The 15,479-nt window shown below is 41.4% G+C and overlaps 1 protein-coding gene across 1 annotated transcript in view; it reads left to right on the forward strand.

Annotated features, from left to right (window-relative positions):
• The first annotated feature begins 283 nt into the window (after positions 1-283).
• Positions 284-15,479, forward strand: part of MYBPC1 (myosin binding protein C1) — a 73,805-nt gene continuing 58,609 nt past the window's right edge. Inside the window, exons 1-4 of the mRNA XM_008705772.2 lie at positions 284-462; positions 1,127-1,292; positions 6,018-6,174; positions 8,893-8,934. Of these exons, the coding sequence (XP_008703994.2) occupies positions 284-462; positions 1,127-1,292; positions 6,018-6,174; positions 8,893-8,934 (544 nt within the window). The remainder of the gene's footprint in view (positions 463-1,126; positions 1,293-6,017; positions 6,175-8,892; positions 8,935-15,479) is intronic.

Genomic DNA, 15,479 nt, shown 5'->3' on the forward strand with positions numbered 1-15,479 from the left:
CTTCCTGTCTTTTCCATGCCTATACAACATATCCATATCCATGCTAGCAAAAGCCTAAATTACATTGCACCTGAGGGCCCATAAAATATTTTTAAGTCAGTCAAACAATGTATTAGATGAGCCTGTGAGCCCATGGGAAGGAGAGAGCTGGGAGGTTTATATCATTTTGGTGTGGAGACGCATACAAAGAGAGAGGCAGGTTAATTAATACCCCCTAAAACTGAAGATCTTTTTTCCCCCTCCAATTTACTGACCATGGAACCCTTGATCGTGGAAAATAGGAATGGACTGCATCAGAGAAAGCCAAACCATCTATGGAGTTACTGGGTTCCTGGTCTTCCAGCCCAGCCCCGAGGCCACATATGGGCTGTGTTTACTAGCTGCCACCAGCGCCCGTCAGTTAGAACGGCCTGGCACTCACGGTGCAGGCATGCCATTGGCGGCATACCTGTGCTTTTTACAGTAGGTGGTCATAGGAAAAATCCACCATAAATAGATCAAGCCCTTTGAACGTGTTTCAGGGTTGCAGAGGGAGAGAAAGTCTATATCTGTGAACTAGAAAGGATCAAAGAACAGCCGTCCTTGCCTATGGAGGAAAGAGGTAGCTTTAGTTGCTCGTTCAGAATCTAGTTAGTTTTAATGTTGTCCATAAAAATATTTCCTTGGGCTTATTATTTTCTGGGTTTCTGAGTTTCTTCCTTTTATTAAGAAGTTTAAAGCAGCAACTTATATATACTTTAATCCATCCTGTCTGTGTGTTTCCTAATCAAGACCATGGCGGAGGATGAAAGAGGGACATAAAAATCTGACTTCATTCATCTGGCAGAAAAGTCCTGCAAAAGTTGCCTTTGGGTTTTTCAATAAGCAGAAGCATAGCAGGACCTCCCTTCAAGAAATAACCTTTTGCTCTAAATCTAAAGATGGAGGGAGCTTCCCAAGGCCAGGTGCCTCCTGAGAGTTTGGACAGGGCTGAGCTAGTCGACAGTGGAGTTGGCGTGGCTGATTGAGTGTTATTTGCTAAGAAATGCAGCCCAGATTTGAAAAGGGGAATTCCTTAGAAAGGCAAGGGTTGTGTCTGCAATGAGGGCCAAAACGCTAGCCTATTTGCTCTCCTGCCCTTGGTAAGAAATGATGGGGTGGGGCGAGTGCCTCGCAACATTCAGCCGGCAGAAGGGTCGCCAGTGGGAGACATAGTGTTCCCTGCGGGTAACGCAGATGAAGAAAGCTGCCCTTGGAGTGCCAGCGGAAGGTTCTTGATTTCTTGGCAGCGAGGAGAAGGGGCTTTTGTGCGGGTAGGAACAGCCTGCCAGTCAACTATATTTATAGAACACCTGCTGTGCAGAATTTTAAAAGGAGGAGGAGACAGGCCTTGTCCTCAAGAAGCTTGTGATCGGAGAGGAGAAGTCCCCGTGTACTGTAAACCCTTTATCATTCACAATTGCATTTGAAATGGGACAGGAATGGGTGATATTTAGGGCATAGTCCGAGCCTACTTACTCAAAGTGTGGGGTGTGGACTGGCAGCATCAGTATCACCTGGGAGCCTGTTAGAAATGCAGAGACTTGAATCCTGCCACAGACCCCCAGAATCAGAATCTGCACTTGAACAAATCCCTGGGTGATTCATGGGTGCGCAGCAATTTCAGAAGCACTGGATGAACTGTGGATGTTGTGAGTCTCAAATGTTTTGAGAGTGCAAAGCCACCTGGTTTGGTAACTAACTTGATAGAAAGAGCAGTTAATTTAATTGTGAGGTTCTTCTTTTTTTTAATTAAAAAAATGTTAAGTAATCTCTACACCCAACGTGGGGTTTGAACTCACAACCCCAAGATCAAGAGTTGCATGCCCCACTGACTGAGCGAGCCAGGCACCCCAACCTGTGAGCTTCTTAAACACAGGCATCTCATCTTATAAATGCCCACTCTTGTGAGATTTATAATGGATTTATGCTCAATGAATTCTGGCTGCCTGGGTCCTTCTTCCTACGGTACTCATTCAGTGGGTACTGTGGAAGTCGCTGTGAATGAATCATTGTTACAGAGGCAGCTACTGAATCAGGGAAACATGCAAATGGTTCTTAGAGGTGTGGGCGAAGCTGGGCCTGGCCGAAACTGTCAGCTACAAAAGATGCCTTGGAGTAAGAGAGATGCACGAACAGTTCCTTTAAGGCAAAAGGAAATGCCTTGGGGTCCTGAGACAGACCTGCAATTGTGCATTTTCAGTCTAATTCCTTTCATGCTTGGACTTTACCACTCCAGGTTCCCCATTTCTCCAGGTTGAGGACAGCTGGAATTCTTTATTTCAAATGCCTTGAAAACTATTGAGAGTTCATCTTTTTATCCTTTCTGTTGTACCAGGATTTACTGATTGGTCAATTTATCTACATTGTACAGACTCTGCCGTATATGTAAATTTCATCAAAACTCAATTCTTACCTCCATTTTACAGTAGGAGAGCGAGGGGCCTACCTCCTCCACTTCCTCGGCCCCCACCCCGATTCCAACCATGTTCTAACATGATGCAGCCACAGACCTAGAAATAAGGCAAATCCCTAGCGAGTGCCATGTGTGGAAAGACAGGAATGTTGTTCTCACAGGTGTGTCAGAGTAAAATTATGACCATAATGATGATAACCATAAAAAGAGAATAAAGTGTATATGGCGTCTACCACATCCCTGCTTCCAAAGGAATTCATCTGTTTCTGCCAACAACTCTTAAGATAGATTATGCTATTATTTCCACTGCATAGAAGAGGAACTTGAGGCACATTCCACTCCTACAGATGGGACAACATCCACAGGAGGTTATGTGGCCATGGCAGTAAGACCAACCAATTCACCAGGAAAAATGGAGTATGAAAGCTGAGAAGGGAAGTGCAGCCCCATGTGGCAAAGCCCAGATTCCGAGTCAGGCAGAGCCTGAGCCTGGCTTCACCCTTTCATGGGCTGTGAGACCTCGAAGGGCCTCACTTCCCATCTGCAAAATGCAGATAATTAAAGCACTGATTTCAGAGAGTACTAAGGATGATGAGAACTAACACAGTAACACACTGCATCCTTCATGCAATGGGTGCGTATAAGTAGTTGTTACCTATTTATTCCTCCACTGGCTATAGTAACAAGGTTTCTATGATTTTTAAGAAGGAAGAGTTCTGGCTCTGCCTCCATACTAGGCAGGCATGCATTTTCCTACTTCTGCTTCCTGCAAACATTCTGAAAATATCAGCATTAATATCCAATAATATTTCTGTAGTTCTGACTATAATACAGCTGACTGTTAATGATTGAAGTTCTGTGGATTTGTTGGAAGTTGAGCTAAGCCCTTTAAATTCTTGTTTAGTTTTGATTTTGGGGCTTTTACATAGAAAGCTGGGGCTACAAACACAATGGAAATGGAAAATTCACATACAGAACACATTTATGGTTTTGGTACCCAAAATATTCTCTTTTATTTATTTGATTAGATTTCACCCCTGGCCTTACTTCCAAAACTGGGATTTTATTTTATTTTTTTTTTAAGATTTTATTTATTTATTCTACAGAGATAGAGACAGCCAGCGAGAGAGGGAACACAAGCAGGGGGAGTGGGAGAGGAAGAAGCAGGCTCATAGCGGAGGAGCCTGATGTGGGGCTCGATCCCATAACGCCAGGATCACGCCCTGAGCCGAAGGCAGACGCTTAACCGTTGTGCCACCCAGGCGCCTCCAAAAATGGGATTTTAAGTAACCACAGTGTCCCTTACAAAAATGGGCTTTTGTTTACATAGATGCTGAGAAAGCATGGCCAATGTGATAGTCACTATCACCAATGAAGCCCTTTGAATTCTTTTTTATCAATTCACTATGCATTTAATGTGTTTCCAACAACAAAATTAAGTATTAGGGAGATAAGAAAGGAAATGAAAGATCCCTGTCCTTGTTCAGTTGGGAGGGAAAAGAAATAAAGATACACTGAGACAAATGGAAAATAATTTTAGAATAATTAGTGAATAAAGAGTATATTATCATGTGGTCCAGAATGCCAAGAGAATAAGGGAAGGGAACAGAAGGGAAAATTAGCTTTGGGAATCCTCAGAGAAATAACAAAAAGATAGACCAAGACTGACAAAATAACAGTAGTAGTTATTGCTGTAAATTATAGAGCTCTATTACATGCAGGAACTGTGCTTACACTTTACCTAGCTTAGCACCTTGTTGTTATCTCACAGATGAGGACACCAAGGCTGACAGAGATTGAGGAATTGCCCAGATTACACAACTAATTAGGTGTAGAGTCGGATTCCAACTGAGGTCTACCTGACACAAACACATGCAGAGGATGAACAAAAGGTCTGTTGGGGAGAAGCTAATGGCTCTTCTCAGTGCTGGAAAGGTCAGAAGTGGAAAAGAGAAACAGCTGTAAAACAAAGGGGGCCCCCCGGGGTGCGCTCAGGGGAGGGAAGGAGGAAGTGCCCACTGGCAATGGCTTTGAATGCAAACGGAAAGAGCATAGACCTAACCAAATAGATAACAGAGACCCTCTCTGGTAGAATAACAGGATGAAACACAGTTGTGGCCTTAAGTAATCCTTGCAGCTGTGGGAAAAAGAGGCTGGAGGGCAGAGAAACTTGTCTGCGGGGAAAGCCAGGAAGAGGTCCTCGGGCATTAGGCAACAAGGACCCTGTCCAAAAGATAGTATGCCAAAGAAGCTGGCTTCTTGCTCTCTGTATTCTGATATCCGTGTGCTGTAACAACTCACCCAAAGCCAAGGGGTCAACATTAGATTTCCATTTCTGCACTCAGATCTCTGAAAATAAAATGCTTTGGCCGAGGGTTTTGTCTTCTGGTTGACGCTGGCACTATGGATCCTTTCCATGACGTGGTGAAGAAACTAAAGCATTTCCCTCGATGCCATCCAAGGGACATTTGTTTCACCGTATCTTCAAACTACATTGCACCCTGCCACGTTACCTTCTGCCATAAGGTTATATGTTTTCTCTCCTTTGGTTTTATAGTTTTCTCACTCTTCAGTAAGTAGTAATGGTTATCTGAATGAAAATAGGGTTTCGGTGTTTGTTTTTTTTTTTAATTTGGAGTTTATACCCAGCACACACACAAAAATTAGTGATGGAAGGAGACATTGCGGCATCCTGACAGCCCTGCGTTGCTCCTTTCTTGATTTCATTTGGGGTGCAGTCCATTCTTCCTTCTATGTTCATTCCAGCCTGCCTAGACTACACACAGTGATGACCTTTGGGCTAAACTGTTTGTTGAGAGCTATTTTCCTCTTTGCTTGGAAAGAGCCAGTTGTAGGGAAAATAAGTAGAAAATCCTGGATCTGGACAAAGACAAAGCTCCTGGGATCCCACATGTGCTTGTAATACGAAAGCGTTTCTTTGATATTTATTTATCAAGCAGAAAATAAGTTTAAAAGAGATTACCTTCATTAACTGCCACTTCCTGCCCTGGAGTAGGAGAAGCTGATTCACGCACATGGCACTAACTCCCAGTTCAGGGAATCCGTGGGGATTCAACAGGGGAAATTCCATGCCTTTTGGTCATGGGATATGCCTTTAGCTGCTTGGACATAGTATATTCTTTAATAGAAGTTTCTTTCATAGAGTTCACTGCCAGACTGCTCCATAATTCTGGATATTCAAAGCCAGGTGTAAACCTCAAAATGAAAGCTGTCAAAAATTTGGATAAGTGTAGGTAGAAATCTCCTCCACGGGGTGTCTGGGTGGTTCCGTCGGTTAAGCTTCCAACTCTTGATTTCGGCTCAGGTCATGATCTCAGGGTCCTGACATGGAGCCCTAGGTCGGGCTCTGTGCTGGGCATGGAGCCTGCTGGAGATTCCCTCTCTCCTTCTCCCTCTGCCCCTCCCCTCACCCTTGCGCTCTTGCTCTCTCTCAAATAAATAAATAGAAAATAAAATGTTTTTAAAAAGGAAAGAAAGAAATCTACTCCAGGTATGTGCACTCCCAGAAATGACCGGGAGAGGGGTTGATTCCGTTTCCCAATGAGCAGTGGTTTGCCTCCAGATAAAAGGAAACTCTGCAGAGCCCGAGTGTCTCATCAGCATTCGGGAAGTATGTCTCATGGGCAGGATGATGTCAGAGATGCTGCCATGTCCTCGCTCTCTGGGGAAAGCGGGCTCTCGCTTACCCGGCACCACCCTCACCTTAGGCTCTACAGGACGTGAGGACTTCAGTCCGTAAGGGACACGCATGCCACTCATTGTGTCTCACTTCATCCTCTTTGCAACCTATGCATTTGGGATAGGTGTCATGTCCACTTTTCCAGAAAAGGAAAACAGGTTCAGTGCCATTAAAACCCTGCCGCCTGAGGGGATAACTAATTGGCAAGGACACCCCAGATCCCCATTTTACCTGTGCTCTGTCCATCAGTATACCATGGAAATCTATACAATCCCATTTCGATCCTCACCTCACACCATACACCAAAAGGCAGTGTGTCTTGGCCGTAGGTTGATGCTTTTCCTGCTCCATCCCTCTTGTCAGTACAGGTGAGTTGGCCGCCTGGAGTTGAGTGCAGTGTTAAAACGCAGAATAGCGTTTGTCTGTGAGAAGTGAGACTAACTCTTCCATTATTCTTTTCATTTCTAGAAAATGAAGTGTCTGCCCCAGCCCCAGCCCCAGCTCCAGCCCCAGCCCCAGCTCCAGCCCCAGCCCCAGCTCCAGCTCCAGCCCCAGCTCCAGCCCCAGCTCCAGGTGAGTAAAAACACAGCTTCACGTGTTTGGGCCGCAAATACAGAACATCCATCCCAGCATGATCTGGATGCCCCTGAAGCTGTGAGTGTTAACCTAACTCCTGTGGAGAAGTGGGATGACCACACTCGTCCTAAGTTTATAATAGTAATAACGGTAGTAGTAATCATAATAATGCATTGTGTTTATATAGCCCTCTCATGTTAACTGATTTGGATGGCATGTCATACACTTAGGAACCCCTTCTAGCGATGCCAAAGTTGGTGCTGTGCCCGTGTTTTATTGTTGTAGAGCCTGAGCCTCCAAGGGGATGAGGGATTTGCAACACGTTTTCACACAGAGCAAAGGCAGACAAAGCCCACATCTTTCTGGTGAGAGTAGGGAACGCATTCCAGCTCAGTCCTGGAAGACAAGCAGCCCCCTGCCCACTTGAGCACATTATGTCACCAGCAAGCACCTGGAGACACAGTTCCCAGGACCCTTTGGGGCCTTCTGAGGCACCACTCCTCCAGTTCTTAGTACCCTGTTGTCCTCCAAGTGGCAACAAAAAAACAAGGAGTAAAGAGTCGCAGGGAACTCCTCGATGGGACAGGGGACCGCTCAGCGACAGTGGGCATTACTACTTCACACAACAGGCGGAGCCCGCTTTTGCGTTCACACAGACCTAAGCAAGAGAACAGGGTTGGAACTCTAAGCAGAAAACATTTCCCTGGATTCTGTTTGCTGACAACCAAGTAGAAGATAAAATACAGCTTGGAGAACACCCCAGGATAATACAACCACCATATTGAAACACAGGGCAATACTAGGAGAGCCTCACGAGGCCGCCTGTGATTTAATGCAGGTTTCTTGAATGGCCAATATGGTGTGAAGGAAAGGGGTGAGAGGTCACTGTAGACCACAGCCTAGGTGAAAGCAGAAACTGCCAGCCTCAGTTGCTGGTGATCTTTTTGCACAGACATTTATGAGGTGATGATGAAGCTCTTCCATTCTGGAGGTCAGTTTCAGGAGGGCACTTGGAGAAATCTGTTCACAGGACCCCCTTTGTGCAGCTGAGAATACTAGACGTACACGCTCAAATCCCTTACACAGTATAGAAGAATATTGCTACGTGTCAAAATGAAGGAACGAGGCTCAGTGCCATGTGAGTTCAAACAGGGACATGCTCGGTTAAGTTTTCTTTTAGCCAGTATAGATGTGTGACATTCTTCTTAGGATGTTCTTCTTTGGTATGTTTTCCCTTTGCACATACCAATTTATTTTTGACAATATTGAGTACACCGAGAACCTGCAGGCCATTATAGACATAACCTTTCCCTTCTGTTCTTCAGATCAGTTGCTGTCCCTGGGCCACTCTCAAGTTTCCCTTAGTATGCCATAGGCCTATTTCATATTCATGGTATAATACTGACCTACTGTGGCTAAAACAAGTCTGCTCCCGAACTCTGCTAAAATAGTTATTAGTTAAGTGAGATTCAGATCTCTGTTCACCAATCCAAGAAAGAGAGAGAATTCATGCTTAAAACTATTATTTCCTTCTATATCACAAGTCAGATACCATTTGCAAGTATCTAAGTTAACATGATTCTGGGCAGAGAGAAGCAAGCTAGATGGTCTGTCTCAGCTGATGAACTTGGATGTTACTGTTCTCGGGTTGCGTTTATTGCTACTCAACTCAACCTAGAAGATTAGTACGTGCACCAAAATATTTTCCTTGAAACTACTGTACAATTACAGATTTTATACCCTGACTCATTACTATAATATTATCGGGAAGTCCAAACAATGGGAATCATTACACGGGTCAAGCTCCCTTAAAAAGTCAGTCCCTTTTGGGGTCTAAAATGAAGTGACCCATATTTTATATTCAACTTCCACCGGCATGTTCAACGTAGTCCCAGCATAGCTAAGTATATTTTAACAAAGTCTCTACCGCACGTTTCTACATACACTTTTTCCAAAGTGATCAGATTTATTCATTGCTTTTATTAAAAGTTTAATGTGATTCTACATGATCATTCCCAACTTCATAACTCCTGTATAGCATAATAAATAAACATGTAACATCATTTATGATCTCTGCCGTTGTCATTCATTTCTTCTCTCCCACCCTCCACCCATAGCTCATCACACAATAAAATGCTTTCTTTAAGACACTTTTAAAAATGTGGTTGTACTTTCCACACAGAACTGAAAAAAGAGAAGGAGGCCGGAACTACACCAGCAAAAGGTGAGTTGGAGGAAGGGAAGATGAGGCTGAATTCAACAAAATTAGAAGCAGAGAGAGGTCAGTAATGATTGTCATGGTGGTCCCATAGAACGTCTCTGCATTACCTTTCATCAGCGTGGTTTAGAGTTCTTCTTTTGCGTCTTATCTGCATGACCAATCAGCATAATGAACGGATCCGTTTTCATGATAAACATTTCCAATAGAAAAACAACGATGATAAAAATATCACAAGCATTTGTTGAGATGCTGACAAATTAATTGGTAGTTTACAAGTTACGTGCATAGGAAGGAAAAGAGGTGTCTGGTCTTTTGGGGATGATGCCAATTTGGGAAGTTATTTGAATTACACATAATTTTTTTAAAAACGACCTGTTTCTGTGTTACTGTGTGAACGGTTCCAGGTTTCACTAGTAATTTTGAAGGCTAGCGTCTCATTTCGTAGCACTATGTATTTACATAGACTTATATAATGGTGTGTACATATTGACAGTACAACCTTAAGCACACATCATGTTGCTCCTTATTGAATTGGAAACTCATTTATCACTATAATATTATTCTATTTTTACTTTATATGGAGATATTCCAGTCTGAGAAAATGAATAATCTTTATCATGTACTGCTGTGGATCCATGAAATATTCATTCCTTTGTTTCCCCATGGAGGAAGTCATTGACATTACTGACCAATTGTTCTAAGCTAAGGAGCATTACTCGTCCACAAAAGAAAGTTTTCACAGAGGTAGATTTGACAATTCTGCTTATGTGTTTGTATTGTTATTTTTAAGTGTTCGTATTTTATTTGTGAATTGAATCAGCTAGGTTAAATTTTGGAATAACCAATTATTTCCTGACTGCAATAAGATGTTTCCCTTTGTTTTGGATGCTACTCAAAATCATGCTAAGTATCTCTTTGTTCTTACTACGTCATATTTAATTACCTAATTCCTATGACATTATTGTCTCCTATAGGTTAGAAAAATACCTTTTTCTTTCTTTCAGTACACAAGACCTCTTTTCTTCAGCCAACTTGAACTTACACTCTCATAAACGAACACATAATGTTAGTGCACTCACTTTGTCCTTGACCTTCATTGGCTCCCATGGATAGTAACATGATTACTAATCCTGGCCATGTGGGCTACAATCTGAAGGTTATTTGCTTATGGAATGCAGACAGTGCAAACTCCTAGAACTCCTTCCATGAGATGGGTTCAAGGATGTTTAGACATCCTGGCTGAAGCTATTGTAACATTATTCTCTACAAGGCCAATGGCATACACCTCTGTTTCCAAATTTGGAAAGGCGGTTGGACTAGGCTCTAAGGCTCAACCAACAAAGTAGATGATATAATCCCAGAGGGCAAGCTGCCAGTGTTTAAACAAAGCCTGAGCATGACCCTTAATGTGAAAAGTCATCATACTATATTCGGATGCTTAAATGAGAAAATGGTTAAAATCAACTAGTCAACCAATCAATAAAAACTCTTTTCTATATGCAGAACACAGTATGATGAAATAGCAAGGCCAGATGACTAGGGAATCCTGAAATTAGCCTCACTTTTTCTGACATTTGCAGAAGTTAAGCAAGGCAGTGGCCACAGGCCCAGCCACATAAACCACCATGTTTATATTTGCTCTACAAGACTAGGAAGCAAATCAGTTTATGATACAAAGTGACATCCCTAAATAAAGAAAGTAGGTGGTTGGAAGTTATTTCCTAATACACAGTCCTCTTCGACTATTACTCATTTTCACCAAGGACAGGGAAATTTCAAAGAAAGTGCTTAATTAAAAGGTGGACACAGTTCACAGCTATATATATTTCCCTGGCTGAGAAAGAGGGCTTGCTTGAGCATAAACGAGATGGACAGGTGCAGCAAGACCTGTTCTGCAGCCTTGACCAGAGTGTCCCTCCCTGCCCTTCACCCTCCTCCAGCCCTCAGTCCATCTCATTGTTCTTTAACCAGTCAATTCAGGTTCCACTCCTCTGTGCAGCTTCCGCCTGACTGTCTTAGCTCACTTTCATCTGCCCTTCCTCCTCCTGATTTCTCTTGGACCTATTGCCTCTGGTGCTAAATCACTCTTTTCTCCACTTAATCACGTATTAGTGGTTCCCTCCTTTCCCTAACAGGCTGTACATTTTCTGACAGTCAGGCACCATGTCTTACCACGTCTTTGGTCCCCTTAGCTTATTTCTTCCAGTGTTTGGCAGAGATCTCCTAATAAATCTCCTAATAAATCTCCTAATAAATACTTGTAGAATGAACGATTGCATTTCCAGGTGGGCTTAGCTGTTGATCATATAGACAGTGATCATCTGCATAGATTTGTATTTCCATTTACCATGTTTGCTGGACAGGAGTATGAATACCCCATGCATACTCTTCGTCATGAGATTGAGGATGGGCCACTGGTGCTGTGTATTCTGAGTGTTCTTCCTCAGAACAGAAGGATGATTTTTACTGTAAGGCCAACTCACTTCAAACTATTGAAAATGGTCATGCCTGGATATTAGTACATTTTCAGTGCCTTAATTAGTCCTCTGTCGAATTAGCTGAAGTATATTCAATTAATAGCTCTAAGACTGTCACTAGCAAGAACATTATTCACAGAAGTGTAGACTTAATATTTTTCTCAGATTACCTGAATCTCTCTGCAACAATCTGGAAATGTTCTAAAAAAAATTTTAGATGCAGAATGTTGTTTGGTTCCTATATCAATCTTATAAGTAGTGTTTGTGGTTAGATTTGCCAAATTTTTCACATTTACTAAGGGTCTCTATCTGGGAAATAGCTGATTTCCCAGGAAGGGGTTTTCATATATGTTTTTTAATTTGCTTCCTTGCCTGTGGTGTTGTCCATGCAGCTACCCTGCTCCCTACCACTTCCAAATTTGTCATGGAATTGAAACAATAGAGAAATGTGTGTAACCAAACAGCAATACCAGAAATTAGATGCACAAATCCCTTTTAGAGTAATCATACTGGGAATCAATGTCCTCATAAAAACAATGCTGCCATGGCTTAGAATTCATCCATAATAATACAGGTGGCAAATCAATGGAGTACTAAGTATTGGTTCTTCTTTTGTATATGCTCAGGGGGACCAAAAATCTGTCTTTTATTCTAATGTCCATTTATTCAGCAAGTTTTCACTATGTGTTGGCTCTGTGCCAGGCACGGGTCTGGCTGCTGGGTCCTGTGGTCCCGGAACCAACTTTAGGGAGCTTTGGAGGGGAGAGCGACCATCAGCAGAGGACAGTTTTGGAAGCAGACAATTGTCACGGAGGGCCATGTGTAGAGAATAATGTGGGTGATCAAGTGGGATCATACTTCTTTTGGTCGGCCAACCTTGGTACATGTGAACACAGGGTAATGAGACTGGGTCTCTTCTCTACCTTAACAATTGACCTTAAGGGAAGTTCAAAACTGGTCTTGGGAGTGGTTCCAGATGTGTCAGAGCATTAGAATCAGAGACTACTTTGAAGAGCAGTATTCATTTAAATGCCTAACGTCTGACATTTAAAAACCATTTTTTTGCTTTTGCATCTTCATAGTTTATAATCTCCATATTTCGGTAAGCCCAACTGGGATATTTACTGCTTCTTTTTATTTTTCTTCCAGAAAAATATTTGGTTTTGGTAATCACTGCAAGTGAATAAAGACTTATTTTCTTTTTCCAGGCATTAACATTAATATCACCACATAAACTATCATGAATGAATCTTATGCATATTAAAGATCTCACATAACTTGAGATGAAGAATCTTTCATTTGGCATAAAAGTGGTTGGCAGATGAGGAAGTGAATCAGCAGAATTTCCAGCAAGTTTTCTCCTAAATGATATGAAAATTTTTAAATTAAAAGAATGATTAATTTTTTTTTTCTTCATTTAGATCCCTTTTCTGCAATAGCATTATTCTGGTGCTTTTTACTCACGTGCTAAAATTTTTTTGTGCAGTTTTGCCTTTAGGTATCAGACAACCAACCATCGAATGGACTTTCTTTATGCTTTCTAATTACATTGCTTCTTTGTAATGATCTTTGTTAAAAGCTAACGTTACCATACTTTTCAATTCTGGGACACAACCATTATAAGTTGCAACATTGATTTAATAGATTTGGAGGAGAAAAAAACTCATCAAATATATGTATTTACTGTAGGATGAATCCTGATTTTAGAAGCATCAGGGTGTGAAGGCATGAGCTTTTTCATTTAGAAAGTATGATAAATTAATCAAATGCATCCAAACATGATGAATTCATGTTAGTGTTGATGCTCTCGGCTTCCATACGTGGTTGTTGTTGCTGCTGTTGTTATTTTGGTCGTGGGAGCCAACGTTTTCCACAACTGATTTCTCTGCTTGAGGATTTAGAACTCGGTCACAGTCAAACAAGGTATTATATCAGCAGTTAAGTGAGGTTTGTTGAGAGTCACATATATTTTAATTTTATGTACTTTTTGGTCTTTTCAAAAATCTTTTTAAAAAATCTCATCAATTGTCCCAAGTTTGTGTGACTTAAAAATTAATTTAGAAAGGCAACTTAAATCAACCGTAGGTAGTAACTATTTTATGCCAAAGAGAGTAAGTAGAATCGTAAGAATCTACAATTCGAAAAAGTTCTACTGTCTCTGCAGTTCTGTCCCTGCATTCCAGATTTCATGTGTGCCTCCCCCCCACTAAAATCCCAGGCTTGTAATATGAGACTGAGTTTCTTCTCTACTTTCCAGGCCTTCTTCTCTGGGAACTTCAGCTATTTCAAGAATCATTTTTATGGTTTTACAAATGCTATTTTCCCGTGACTTAAAGACAAGTAAAATTCTGCTTCGGTAAATTTCCCTTCCATGAGCTAGAGGAGAGAATTGCTGCTCTGGTCTGTGGTCTTCAGATATGCTATAGTCTAAGGAGCCAAAAACAGATGTTTTTCATCATCACGGTAGTCACTTGTAAATAGAAAGAAAGAAAATATGACTCACATATTGTATTTTGTCCTTTGTTTTGTTTGAAAATATCCTTTGAATGATGCCATGCCTTTCATATATGTGTTGTTGAATTAGGCACAACCCAGAAGAGCTGGATATTCAGTTTCCCTTCTAGGAGTAGAACCGGTTTTCCCACAGTAAATAAGAACAATTAGGCCTTTCATTCTCATCCAATTCAACCAGATTCAAGCAGGCAACTTTTCCAGAATTTAAGGTCAGGATCCAACCCCTTAACTGTGTTTCCCAATCTAATGGGATGCTAGGACCAAAGCTACTTTTCAAAGGGAATCAAAAACTTTGCCCCTGGTCGATTATATTTTCTAGCGCTTCAGTCAATTTGAAAATGTACGTATGATGAATCGCCAATTGAGAAGTAGCTGCTGTTTGGAAGTACCATTGGTCATCCAGAGTATCCTTTCATGATACCTTTGAAGCACTGCTTTAATCCGTGGTGACTTCCTAGTCTCAAATAATTGGAAACGTCCCTCCAAAAGTTTTTTTTAAATTTTGTTTCAAGTTTTTATTTAAATTCCAGTTAGTTAACATACAGGGTAATGTTGGTTTCACGAGTAGGGTTTAGTGATTCATCACTTCATCTAACACCCAGTGTCCTCACAATAAGGGCTCTCCTTAATGCCAGTCACCCAGCTCGCCCATCCCCGGCCCACCTCCCTCCGTCATTTAGTGGGCTCTGAAACTACTCCACCTGTCAAATTTTTGCTTAACAAGTGGATTCTCCTTTCATTTTAGTTTCATGAAACTATGTAAATACTCTTCTCTCAACCATTTTGCATTCCAAACAATTAACTCAATTCACTATGCGCCATGCTCAAAGCAGACAAGCGACCACAAAACCTGCCTAAAATGAAGTGTTCGTTTGACCCAAAATGGTTCTAGCGTCTACTTTACATATAATAAAGAAGCTGCGTTCTAGGATTTGGTTGAGGTTTAAAACTTCATTTTCAAGAATTCTGACAGGACTTGGAATCAAGATTCTTTTATGTATTTCAGTAAATAAAAGCCTTTGAATAGGTTACAAGAATAAAATACTAAATACTGAATTAAATGCATGGCAAATAATATAGAAAAATCTCAAGATATTTTATTTTTGGTTATGTAAAATTATGATTATTTAACAGTGTTCTGGAATAGCTCAGACATAACTATACTTCCCCAAATGCATGATTTGGTGGAATGTAAATGGATATTCCAGGAGAAAAGGATAGAAAAATGAACAAAGTTTGGGTAAGACTAACTGCTGGGTCATTTTTTGGTCTCGACCCCTCAATGCCAGAGCCCATTAGCACACAGAAGCCTGTGTGATATGTTTTAGTCAGTGCACACCCATACAATACAGTAAAATACACACATTTAACTTTATTTAGCTTAGCATTTTCCAAGCTTCTTTGACCCCAGAAAGTTTCCTCTGAAGAATCCCAAATCCCACAGTGTTCAAGGAATCCCCTCTTGGATTTCAAGATATGACATTAAGTTTCTTTACATATTACATCTGTGATTTTGTTGAAAAGTAATAAGACATATTCCTGGTTGGCAGTTTTAGA

This window comes from Ursus maritimus, unplaced genomic scaffold, assembly GCF_017311325.1.
Source record: "Ursus maritimus isolate PB19 unplaced genomic scaffold, ASM1731132v1 scaffold_21, whole genome shotgun sequence".
Lineage (NCBI taxonomy): Eukaryota > Metazoa > Chordata > Mammalia > Carnivora > Ursidae > Ursus > Ursus maritimus.